The sequence below is a fragment of the Taudactylus pleione genome, unplaced genomic scaffold (genome assembly GCF_031769625.1).
Source record: "Taudactylus pleione unplaced genomic scaffold, aTauple2 ptg000128l, whole genome shotgun sequence".
In the NCBI taxonomy this organism is placed as follows: domain Eukaryota; kingdom Metazoa; phylum Chordata; class Amphibia; order Anura; family Myobatrachidae; genus Taudactylus; species Taudactylus pleione.
In genome coordinates this window covers 2,293,042-2,307,096 of record NW_028284530.1, presented here as the reverse complement: position 1 = coordinate 2,307,096, position 14,055 = coordinate 2,293,042, and the positions used below count along the sequence as shown (strand labels likewise).

The 14,055-nt window shown below is 46.2% G+C and overlaps 1 protein-coding gene across 1 annotated transcript in view; it reads left to right on the top strand.

The window, feature by feature from the left end:
- Nucleotides 1–14,055, top strand: part of ARHGEF3 (Rho guanine nucleotide exchange factor 3) — a 336,653-nt gene that overhangs the window by 306,973 nt on the left and 15,625 nt on the right. The window contains exons 4-5 of the mRNA XM_088472674.1: nt 4,188–4,295; nt 9,776–9,946. Coding sequence (XP_088328800.1) covers nt 4,188–4,295; nt 9,776–9,946 — 279 coding nt within the window. The remainder of the gene's footprint in view (nt 1–4,187; nt 4,296–9,775; nt 9,947–14,055) is intronic.

Here is a 14,055-nt window from a genome sequence, read left to right as displayed (position 1 = left end):
TACCCCAGGAGGGGGTTTCAAGTCTCGTACCCCAGGAGGGGGTTTCAAGTCTCGTACCCCAGGAGGGGGTTTCAAGTCTCGTACCCCAGGAGGGGGTTTCAAGTCTCGTACCCCAGCAAGGGGTCTCAAGTCCCATTCCCCAGAAGGGGATCTCAATTCTGGCACCCCAGCAAGGGGTTTCAAGTCTCGTACCCCAGGAGGGGGTCTCAAGTCTCGCGCCCCAGGAGGGGGTCTCAAGTCTCGCGCCCCAGGAGGGGGTCTCAAGTCTCGCGCCCCAGGAGGGGGTCTCAAGTTCCTGTTATCAGGGAGAAGTGTCTTGTGCTACAAAATCTGATTATGGTTCCTGTTCACCGTCTCCTGCATATATTGTTCCAGAAGATGACAATCTCTGTAGTCTGTTCTCAGCTTTGATTGTTGATGCTACTGTCTCTAGCTCCCCAGGACTCCTTCCAGTTCCATCAATTGGTCCGAATTCCGAACATCTGTCAGCTTCAGTTATTTCGACTCCTCATCAATCGGAGCATCCTCAAATTTCCTCCTGCCAGGCACCTGAAAGTGCTCCACAATCCTTGAACACACAGGATTCGTCAGATACTTCACCATGCATTTATTTTGATGGGGACTTAACTCAATACTATGCCTTATTGAAACAATTCTTCGGTATGATGAATTCTTCCCAACCATGTGGAGTCAAGTCTACTAATATTGTAGAGTTTGTTATCTCATCTTTTCAAGGTAAAGCTTGGGACTGGGTTGCTCCCATTTACAACTCCAAAGATCCAATGCTTCAAAATATAAAGACTTTCAGTGAAGCTGTTGTCAAAGAATTTGGTCCTTACCCTGTAAACCAAAATTCTAGCGAAGTTCTCAGTTCCAAAATATTGTCCAAGCACTCTGTTTGTGCTACCAAGAATTTGTCCTCCACTCCTCTGAAATCTGAACAAGGTCAAGTTTTCAAGGGCCAGCGTGCCGAATCCCAGGCATCCCAAGAGAGCAGTACTTTTGAATCTGTAACCCAGAACATGACTTGTGCACACACCTCCTTGTCCCCTTTCTGCTACTGTTCCTCCCAAAAATCTGATCCTGTCCTTCCCAGCCACATATTTCCACAGGAGTTGCCAAAGATTCCTGGTCCGTTGGTTGGCACAAAACGTTCTCGCAGCAAAAAGAAGAATCTTCGAAGGTCTTGAACTATCTCCTTTGTAGACTTTCCACTCCAAGTATCCCAAGAAATTGAGAATTGGGAAGATGTCTGAAAGTTTTTGTTTTGGTGTCCGGAGTCCACCCATAAAGAGGGGGGTACTGTCACGACCCTGTCTAGTTGTCACCTTTTTGCTTTGAGACTTATCCCTGTCAGCTTCCCCATGGAGCTGTGTGTGTAATTTGCCTGGAGGATTCGCTCTGATTATTGCACCTGGCCTCTCCTCTGTCTGTGAGCACTGCTAGCCCTGATTGGAATCACAGGTGTGGTTCTGATTCTCAGAGCTGCAGAGATGAATACTCCCTCTGCATGTTGTGCCTTCCACCACTCAGAATGCTACTACCAGACCACCTGTCCGTATCCACCAATTGCTGCCAGACCCATGGTATATATATCCTCTCCTGATAGCATTCTGGGCCTGAACATCTAGTCTTCCCGTGGTGTATGGTTCATGCATTCAAGTCTGTCCCTGTAACCTGCTACAGCAATCCCTGGCGCTATCCAGAAAACCTGTTTCAGCTGTACCTGGCAATCCAGTAAATCTGCTGGCAGCAACCCCCGGTGCTTCCAGAAAACCTGTTACAGCCAAACCTGGCAATCCAGTAAGCCTGCTGACAGCAACCACTGGTGCATCCCGAAAACCTGCTACAGTAATACCTGGCATCCAGACGTCCTGTTACAGCAATACCTGGCCTGTGCTCTGCTGCTAGTCCTACTCCTGGTTGGTCCCTGGCACTCTGTAAACCTGCATCGTGTTACCCTGCCTTGCTTCCTGCTGTGGATCAACTCCTGCCCCTGTTACCTACCTATTCCCTCCCTGAGCCTGCAAATTCCCAAACCTACCCATTCCTTCCTGAAACCTGTTATTTCCAATTATCCTGTCCAGCCTGCAAATTCCCAAACCTACCCAATCCTTCCTGAAACCTGTTATTTCCAATTATCCTGTCCAGCCTGCACCTGAGTTCTAGCCTTTGTCATAGTAATTCCAGATTACCCTGTTTAGCCCTCATCTCAGCATTACCTGACTTTCCTTCAGCCATTGTCACATTCCAGTCCTGAGTCAAGTTCCAAGCTCATCAGTTCAGTCCACGTTGTTCCAGTCCAGAGTCAAGTTCCAAGCTCATCAGTTCAATTCAACAAGTCTTCCTGCCGGTTCCAGTCCGGTCCCTCCAGTTCCTGTCATTTATCATCAAAGGCAGTTTTCACTGCTACCCAAGTCTTGTAAATAGAGCTATTTACATTATCTGTGATTCCAGTCATGCCGACCTCCGTTGAAACCCGATCACCACCTGAGACAGGTAACTCGCAGACACCAATCATGACAGCATGTTTTCCTAGTGTGTACTGTTACCTTTGTCCCATAAACCTAGACCACTGTAGTTCTTGGACATGGGGAGATTGCTCAGACCCAGACTAGTCTGAAGCATTGAAGCAGGTTTTGTCATCTGTTTGGTCTCCAATTATTAGCAAAGTGATTTTGTTGTACGATTTTACAATTGCATCACATGTAGATCACCTGTCTGCATTTCCCACTGTAAGCTTACTTTATGTTTTATAGATGTACAGCCCACCTCACTGGAAATGGTGCTGCAGTGAGGCTGGTGGACTGAAAATATAGGGAATTTATACAATAGTCTACACTAGCTCTAACAATGGAGTTTTTTTTATGGGTTGCCGGCAGTCAGCGGTCAGAATCCCAACACCGGGATCCCGACACTTGTTGGTCGGTATGCTAACCCTCCCCTTCTCTCTACCCTAACCCTCCCTTCTTGGTGCCTAACCCTAACCTCCACCCCCCCTAGTGCCTGAACCTAACCTCCCCCTCCCCGTATCATAAACCTAACCCTCCTCCCTTAGTGCCCAACCCTAACACTCCCCCTAACCCCCGATACTTACATTCCGGATGCCGACGGTCGGGATTCTGCAGCCGGGATGCTGACTACATCCCCTAACAATGATTAATTATTATAGTGTTCTGTCCGCCAGTGCTTCTCAAACTCTTAACAGCGCATGTTATCAAGATATCCTCAGGAATAATTAGTACCACCTGTAGGTCTATTTTGTTAGCCAATTTACACACCTATGCTCCAGCTGGATGATCTGGAAAACATGCGCTGTTAGGGTAACATGAGGACCGGGTTTGAGAAACACTGCTCTACACCAATACAGATACTTCTCTGTGTGTATATGATGATAGGTGATATTCATTTTCAGGTGGTAAAAACAATTCATCCATCGCTCCCTTGACTAATATTTGCATAATTAATCATATCCTCAAAGCCTGGCAATTAATGGTACATGAGGAAAGCTTGCAAACCTGCTTTAGTATGTGGAAGGTAACTTGCAGCCATCCCAGAAAGGGATCATTTATTTACAGGTTACTATCTCATACCACCAGCATGGAGTATCAATGCAGCCTGTGCTGTTGGGTCATCTGTGACTAATGGTTATGTCTCAATAGCCAATGGCTAGCATGAACAGACAATCAATGATTAAACTGCTGCTTGTAATTTGTGGCCCTCTTAAGTAACATAGGGCCACAAGTGACATCACTGAAATACTCTATGCCAGATGCAATTTTATAACACACACAATGGCCCCATGTTAGTATTTAAACTGACACAGTTGGAGGTTTTAGTACATGATATCAGCACTGTGACATATAGTGGTTATTAGTAGTAGGCGTTGGGATGGGTCAGCAGGTAAATAACAATAGAGTATACTGTACTCACTAACAATAAATGACACAGAGTCCGCTCTCACTTGTATCCTCCGTTCTGCATGCCTACTATCTCCTTATACAGGTATAGGTGCTCAATGGACTATTCAGTGTTCTAGTAAAAAGGTGTGGAAGAGGGAAGGAACATACAGGTATAGTGATAATCTGATCCATTCTAGGATTTAACGAAAAAAAACAAATGTGTAATTACTATATCAGTTCTTCATATATGATGTGTAATGTATGGTTTCCTCTGCTTCCTTATAGGAGCCTAGTACCAAACGGGTTAAACCACTTTCAAGGGTCACATCACTAGCAAATCTTATCCCCCCAGTCCGGGCAACACCCCTGAAGCGATTCAGCCAGTCACTCCAGGTAAGGGAGGTCTCTTATTTATGAATTGTTGTCTACTATAGTTGGTGGGCCATTGTACTGCTATACACGTTTCCAGCTACACACACGTTTCCAGCTACACACACGTATCCAACTACACACACACGTATCCAGCTACACACATACACGTATCCAGCTACACACACACGTATCCAGCTACACACACACGTATCCAGCTACACACACACGTATCCAGCTACACACATACACGTATCCAGCTACACACACACGTATCCAGCTACACACATACACGTTTCCAGCTATACACACGTATCCAGGTACACACATGTATCCAGGTGCACGCACTTACCCAGCTTCACGCACGTACCCAGCTTCATGCACATACCCAACTGCACGCAAGTTTCAAACTACACACATGTATCCAGCTACACACACACGTATCCAGCTGCACACACACACGTATCCAGCTGCACACACGCACGTATCCAGCTGCACACACGCACGTATCCAGCTGCACACACGCACGTATCCAGCTGCACACACGTACCCAGCTGCACACACGTACCCAGCTGCACACACATACCCAGCTGCACGCAAGTTTCCAACTACACACACACATCCAGCTGCACTCACGTACCCAACTGCACACACGTACCCAGCTGCACTCATGTATCCAGCTGCACACACGCATGTATCCAGCTGCACACACGTACCCAGCTGCACGCAAGTTTCCAACTACACACGCGTATCCAGCTGCACACAAGTATCTAGCTGCATGCACTTACCCAGCTTCACGCACATACGTATCCAGCTGCACACACGTACCCAGCTGCACACAAGTATCTAGCTGCATGCACTTACCCAGCTTCACGCACGTACCCAGCTGCACACACACACGTATCCAGCTGCACACACGTACCCAGCTGCACACAAGTATCTAGCTGCATGCACTTACCCAGCTTCACGCACGTACCCAGCTTCACGCACGTACCCAGCTTCACGCACGTACCCAGCTTCACGCACGTTTCCAACTACACACACGTATCCAGCTGCACACACACGTATCCAGCTGCACACACACGTATCCAGCTGCACTCACGCACGTATCCAGCTGCACTCACGCACGTATCCAGCTGTACACACGCACGTATCCAGCTGCACACACGCACGTATCCAGCTGCACACACGCACGTATCCAGCTGCACACACGCACGTATCCAGCTGCACACACACACGTATCCAGCTGCACACACGTACCCAGCTGCACACAAGTATCTAGCTGCATGCACGTACCCAGCTGCACACACGTACCCAGCTGCACGCACATACCCAGCTGCACGCAAGTTTCCAACTACACACACACATCCAGCTGCACTCACGTACCCAGCTGCACACACGTACCCAGCTGCACACAAGTATCTAGCTGCATGCACTTACCCAGCTTCACGCACGTACCCAGCTGCACACACACACGTATCCAGCTGCACACACGTACCCAGCTGCACACAAGTATCTAGCTGCATGCACGTACCCAGCTGCACACACGTACCCAGCTGCACGCACATACCCAGCTGCACGCAAGTTTCCAACTACACACACACACATCCAGCTGCACACACGTACCCAGCTGCACACACGTACCCAGCTGCACACAAGTATCTAGCTGCATGCACTTACCCAGCTTCACGCACGTACCCAGCTTCACGCACATACCCAGCTGCACGCAAGTTTCCAGCTGCACTCACGTACCCAGCTGCACTCACGTACCCAGCTGCACTCACGTACCCAGCTGCACACACGTACCCAGCTGCACACACGTACCCAGCTGCACTCACGTATCCAGCTGCACACACGCATGTATCCAGCTGCACACACGTACCCAGCTGCACGCAAGTTTCCAACTACACACGCGTATCCAGCTGCACACAAGTATCTAGCTACATGCACTTACCCAGCTTCACGCACGTACCCAGCTTCACGCACATACCCAGCTGCACGCAAGTTTCCAACTACACACACGTATCCAGCTGCACACATGTATCCAGCTACACACACACGTATCCAGCTGTACTCACACACGTATCCAGCTGCACACACGCACGTATCCAGCTGCACACACGCACGTATCCAGCTGCACACACACACGTATCCAGCTGCACACACGTACCCAGCTGCACGCACATACCCAGCTGCACGCAAGTTTCCAACTACACACACACATCCAGCTGCACTCACGTACCCAGCTGCACACACGTACCCAGCTGCACACACGCATGTATCCAGCTGCACACACGCATGTATCCAGCTGCACACACGTACCCAGCTGCACGCAAGTTTCCAACTACACACGCGTATCCAGCTGCACACAAGTATCTAGCTGCATGCACGTACCCAGCTGCACGCAAGTTTCCAACTACACACACGTATCCAGCTGCACACACGTACCCAGCTGCACGCAAGTTTCCAACTACACACACGTACCCAGCTGCACGCAAGTTTCCAACTACACACACATATCCAGCTGCACTCACGTATCCAGCTGCACACACGCACGTATCCAGCTGCACACACACGCGTATCCAGCTGCACACAAGTATCTAGCTGCACGCACGTATCCAGCTGCACGCAAGTTTCCAACTACACACACGTATCCAGCTCCACGCAAGTTTCCAACTACACACACGTATCCAGCTCCACGCAAGTTTCCAACTACACACACGTATCCAGCTGCACGCAAGTTTCCAACTACACACACGTATCCAGCTGCACGCAAGTTTCCAACTACACACACGTACCCAGCTGCACGCAAGTTTCCAACTACACACGTATCCAGCTGCACGCAAGTTTCCAACTACACACAAGTACCCAGCTGCACACAAGTTTCCAACTACACACACGTACCCAGCTGCACACACACACGTATCCAGCTGCTTACACACACGTATCCAGCACAGACAAGTTTCCAGCTGCACACATGTATCCAGCAATGTGTGTTTGGCCTTACATGTAGGAGAACATATTGACAATAATCGGAAGTTTAGAACATGGTCCAAACAGCTCGGATATCTTCCTCCCGGGCCTGTCAGTGTGAGTCATAAGGCGAACGCACACATAGCCCGATAGTGACCGTCAGGGACGTAACCAGAGGTATGGGGGCCCCATAGCAAAATGTCCCTGGGGCCCCCATAGGTCTAGCTATGTCCCCCTCCCTTCCAGGCCCTCGCTATTCACCTGAGCCCAGCGTGCTGCTCTACCTCTGCTCCCCACTGAAGGTCCAGGGATGTTATCACAGCCACGCCTCCTCCCAGCATTCCTAGTGAGAGACGTATCTGTGGAGGGGGGCCGGCAGTACTGATAATTTGTGCAGCAAACTGCTTCCTAGTCACAGACTAAAGTCTACCTGTGACTAAAAAGCAGATTGCAGGAGGGATCATCAGCGGCTTCTCTCCATGTAATGCCGCTGAGGTGAGTTGGGTGCAGGGGGAGGCGGTAGTTACGCGCCTGGTGGCCGTCTTCAATGCTCTTCAAAATATAATGTCCCCATCGCTTTCAAAAAGATTTTTATCAGGTTGGCTCAAGCAACCTGTGTACAGAACCCCAATACATTTTATATTGACATTTTAATATAAGCCAAATATACCGGTGATTCAGTAACATTATTTTGAAATGATATAAAACATGATAATGATATCTCCCTAATAAAGGACATCGGACAGGCAGGCAGGGTTGTTTTGAGCTCTACAGTAAAATAATTTACAATAAGTTAATATTTTTGCACATCGCCCCTTCTATGGTGGGAAAATGACAGAGTGGAAACTTAGCAAGATAAAGGATTATGAGAAGGGTAAATATATTCCATTTGAAATTGTAACACTTCCTATTGTAAGACTTCCTACACTTCACTGTTTACAACTGCTGCAATCTGCAGATATGAGGCGCGTGTGCTGTCTTATAACAGTATAATGTCTTTTCCTGAGCGGAAAGTCCATGATTAATGTCAGGAGTCAGATCTTGTGATCTGACCGTAGTGCTCGGAGGTTCCCTGAACGTCGTACACAAAGTTGTGTCTGTGTGGGGGGAAGCAGCATTAGTAATACAGACGTTACACCGTACTTTCAGTTATACTTTAGGGAGTTGACGTGTTGCGTCCCTCCTGTGCTCCATATGGACGTGAGCAGCATACAATGGCAGCATTTACAGACATGGTGTAAGTAACTGAAGTCACCTCCAGAAAGCAGCGTACAGCATGACTGGAACAGAAAATAGAGTACAGTCACTGGGCTGGAAAGAGCCCACCTTGGCAGCTGGCAGCCTCCTTTAATAACGTTGGGGGACAGATGTGTAATACATTGCAGAAGCCTCCGGTGCTGAAGAGGTCAAGGAAAATATGCCTAAAGTCTGAAAGAGGAGCTTTATTAGTTGCAGTTGTGAGCACCAATGTGGAAAGTAAATGATGTTTTGGCTAAACTTTTCTCAGAGGCCAAAACTTCTCTTTTGTGGCTTAAACAGCTGTTGCCGTCTGTAAATGCCCACACTGTTATATAGAGGGATTCTGCAGCCCAGATTTTCAGATATTGAAAACAGTAATCCATTTATGCGTATGACTAAGCAAAGTTTATAGGTTTGTTTTTTTGTTATAGACTTTTATTTGGTAATAAATTAAATATCTTTTTGTTTTTACGAACATCAGATGGGGAACAACTAGCATCATCACAAACAAATCACACTTTTCCTGAAATTCATTAATAAATTATTTTTATTAACAAAATGACCCAGAAATGTTATTGCCCACTTCAGGCCTGGACATTTTGTGGCTCTCCAGGTTTGTGAAACTACAAACCCCAGCATGCTTGCAGTGTACGCTGAGACTTGTTGTATCACAGGTTGTCCAGGCCTGGCCGAGCTCTATGGAGACAGCAGATAAGAAAAGAAATATACTCTAATTCTGCAAGGATGGAAGTAGCAAGCTGTGAAGTTGGGATCAATGGACTGATTTTAACAACTGTTACTGTAACATGGTTCAGCACGCTGCCAGAAGAATAGTGCCCACAATACAAGGAGCTGGTAATCAATAGCCAAGAAGGTTTGCGATTTAAGCTAGGTACACACCTGAACGACGGTGTGATGCAGCGATGTGATATAACAATATATAGCAAGGGCGCACACACTACACTACGCAATATATTGTTACATCCAACAACACAGCACCGTCCTTGGAATCGTTCCATCGGACGAGCTAATAACACACAGGTGCTAAAAAACTGATTAGATTATTATTTTACTGTATGGTAACGTGTGTCATAAAAATGTTTTTCTCATAAAGTACTAGTTTTGCTTATCAGTGGATTTTGTAGTATAACTATTGCATATCGTGTGGATACATTTGTCTGATGTGAACTGTAGAGTATTGTGATATACATACAACTCAGTATATAATATACAATTATTACTTAGATTCTATGTAATCAGTAGTCACTCTATTCTTTATCATCCACTTTCAGCGTTCTATCAGTTTCCGAGGTGACAGTCGGCCAGATTTATTTACCCCAAGACCTTGGTCAAGAAATGCCCCTCCTCCCATCACGAAACGCAGGGACAGCAAGCTGTGGAGCGAGACCTTCGATGTTTGTGTTAATCAAGTGCTCACGTCCAAGGAGATCAAACGGCAGGAGGTTTGTGTTGTTACATACTGCACATTTGCTGAAGTCTGCAGGCAGATAGACCTTAGTGCACGGCACACATTATACATACTGCACATTTGCTGAAGTCTGCAGGCAGATAGACCTCAGGGCACGGCGCACAATATACATACTGCACATTTGCTGAAGTCTGCAGGCAGATAGACCTCAGGGCACGGCGCACAATATACATACTGCACATTTGCTGAGGTCTGCAGGCAGATAGACCTTAGTGCACGGCACACATTATACATATTGCACATTTGCTGAAGTCTGCAGGCAGATAGACCTTAGTGCACGGCACACATTATACATATTGCACATTTGCTGAAGTCTGCAGGCATATAGACCTTAGTGCACGGCACACATTATACATACTGCACATTTGCTGAGGTCTGCAGGCAGATAGACCTTAGTGCACGGCACACATTATACATACTGCACATTTGCTGAGGTCTGCAGGCAGATAGACCTTAGTGCATGGCACACATTATACATACTGCACATTTGCTGAAGTCTGCAGGCAGATAGACCTTAGTGCACGGCACACATTATACATACTGCACATTTGCTGTGGTCTGCAGGCAGATAGACCTTAGTGCATGGCACACATTATACATACTGCACATTTGCTGAGGTCTGCAGGCAGATAGACCTTAGTGCATGGCACACATTATACATACTGCACATTTGCTGAAGTCTGCAGGCAGATAGACCTCAGGGCACGGCACACAATATACATACTGCACATTTGCTGAGGTCTGCAGGCAGAAAGACCTTAGTGCACGGCACACATTATACATACTGCACATTTGCTGAGGTCTGCAGCCAGATAGACCTTAGTGCATGGCACACATTATACATACTGCACATTGCTGAGGTCTGCAGGCAGATAGACCTCAGGGCACGGCACACATTATACATACTGCACATTTGCTGTGGTCTGCAGGCAGATAGACCTTAGTGCATGGCACACATTATACATACTGCACATTTGCTGAGGTCTGCAGGCAGATAGACCTTAGTGCATGGCACACATTATACATACTGCACATTTGCTGAAGTCTGCAGGCAGATAGACCTCAGGGCACGGCACACAATATACATACTGCACATTTGCTGAGGTCTGCAGGCAGAAAGACCTCAGGGCACGGCACACATTATACATATTGCACATTTGCTGAGGTCTGCAGCCAGATAGACCTTAGTGCACGGCACACATTATACATATTGCACATTGCTGAGGTCTGCAGGCAGATAGACCTTAGTGCACGGCACACATTATACATACTGCACATTTGCTGAAGTCTGCAGGCAGATAGACCTTAGTGCACGGCACACATTATACATACTGCACATTTGCTGAAGTCTGCAGGCAGATAGACCTTAGTGCACGGCACACATTATACATACTGCACATTTGCTGAAGTCTGCAGGCAGATAGACCTTAGTGCACGGCACACATTATACATACTGCACATTTGCTGAAGTCTGCAGGCAGATAGACCTTAGTGCACGGCACACATTATACATACTGCACATTTGCTGAGGTCTGCAGGCAGATAGACCTTAGTGCACGGCACACATTATACATACTGCACATTTGCTGAAGTCTGCAGGCAGATAGACCTTAGTGCACGGCACACATTATACATACTGCACATTTGCTGAAGTCTGCAGGCAGATAGACCTTAGTGCACGGCACACATTATACATACTGCACATTTGCTGAGGTCTCCAGGCAGATAGACCTTAGTGCACGGCACACATTATACATACTGCACATTTGCTGAAGTCTGCAGGCAGATAGACCTTAGTGCACGGCACACATTATACATACTGCACATTTGCTGAAGTCTGCAGGCAGATAGACCATAGTGCACGGCACACATTATACATACTGCACATTTGCTGAAGTCTGCAGGCAGATATCCCTTAGTGCATTGCACACATTATACATACTGCACACTTGCTGAGGTCTGCAGGCAGATAGACCTTAGGAGCTCATTTAGGCCCGCTCGCTAAGATGCATACTCTCGCTGCTGCCGATGGTATGCATTGTGCGCATGCGTATGCACCGCAGTACGCATACCTTAGTGAAAGATCACAATGCACTCGCTCGCTGCACACAGACAGCCCAGCAGAGTAAGTGACAGGAGAAGCCATTTGTAGGTGGTAACAGGGGCTGGCCATTAAAAACGGGGGAGTAGAGCTGCCAACGCAGGCGTGCATGAGCATCTCAACGGCGTTTTAGAGGTGTGCATAATTATAGGACAGCGTCATAGTACACGTCACCTGGCTTGTTTTTACACTGAACTGCTTGCCGCAGGGTATGGTCAACCTCAAGCGCTGCGATAGTATCCGATGTTACCCGATGTCCCGATGGTTGCATACACTTTCTGGACATGACGTGCACAAGTGGGCGTCTTAAAACAGGCTGGTGGGTGTCTGCATACACAATGTGATCGATGTCTAAGAAATACTGGGCATGCTAATACATTGCTATGCGGTAGCACTGCTTACGCAACTTGCATACACATCATGCGAGCGATCGCATCTAGCGAGCGGCTCTGAATCAGGCCCTTAGTGCAGGACATGCATTATAAACTCGTTTTCAGTTCATTAAAATTTCGTCTTCCACTTTTATAATGTAAGGTTATAAGAATCGGTTTATGCAGAGTATTGTGCTAATAAGGTCAAACTGGTATGTATTTATAATTTAAGCACGGTCTGTTATCCATCTCCTATATCTATGAATTCCAGTTGCTTGGAACAATGAATGAATCTTGCATACTATTGTCACACTTTGCGGTGAAAATGATAAGTTCCAATATTTTTTTTTATCAGAAACCATCATTTCAACAACAATGTACTGGTTCTGTTTAGTACTTTATTCATAATTATTACAATTATGTATTGATTTATAGTTACTGAATGTAATGTCTTATTTCATAATCCTGCTATAGATCCCTATTCTTCAGAGCTAGCTGTAACCATTTAGAGTGTGATCTGTTTAACCGAGGTGCATAAAACAGAATGTCAGTGACTAAAGAGTTATGTAACATCCAGTGGTGGTTTAGTGATGAATATAGTTTTGATAAAGACCCAGCATGTTGCGTGTTTAAAGCACCATGGGCATTGTGGAGGGATCACATGGATTCTCAAGGAAGAATACACACATTACTGAGTAATTATATCCCAGCAGGGCACCCCCTGCAGAGTGCAGTAACAAGGTTGTGAGAGAAAGAAAGTGGCCATTTTACCCCGCCTCTCATAGTGACTCTGTTCCCACCACACGTGTTAAATACCTTATAAGTGCAATGTGTTTGGCATTTGCCAGGAGCAGGTTAGGGATTCTTAGTCTTCTGACCACTTTAATCTTTGCACACTGGACTTTCAAAGGCGTGCTGGGTTTGTCATTATCTCTGATGTGACATTTATAAGGTGACCTGAGCCCGTTTATTAGGAGAGGTCAGGTGACGAATCCTCGGAATCTTTTTGATTTTTAAACCATAACTAAATATATAACAGGAGGCCACTTTGTGTTCTAAGAAATACATTTACACAATTTACCATATAGCATCAATCACCAAACACACTTAAATAATGTAAAAATATAGGTTAAACACCCAGTGCCAAAAAAAATTATTATATATATATATATATACATACATACATACAGGCTGAGTCTCCCATATCCAGATATTCCAAAATACGGAATATTCCGAAATACGGAAATGTTTTGGCATGACTGAGATCATGAAACCTTTGATTTTTGATGGTTCAATGTACATAAACTTTGTCTAAGGCACAAATTATTAAAAATATTGTATAAAATTACCTTCAGGCTGTGTGTATAAGGTGTTTAAGAAACATAAATTCATTTAATTTCTGTACACAAACTTTGCTTGAGCCACAAAATTATTAAATATATTGTATAAAATGACCTGCAGGCTGTGTGTATAAGGTGTATATAACACATAAATGCATTCTGTGTGTATATTGGGGTCCCATTCCCAATATATTTCATTATGATATGCAATTAAATCCAAACTACAGAATATTCCGTTATCCAAAATACCCCTGGTCCCAAGCATTTTGGA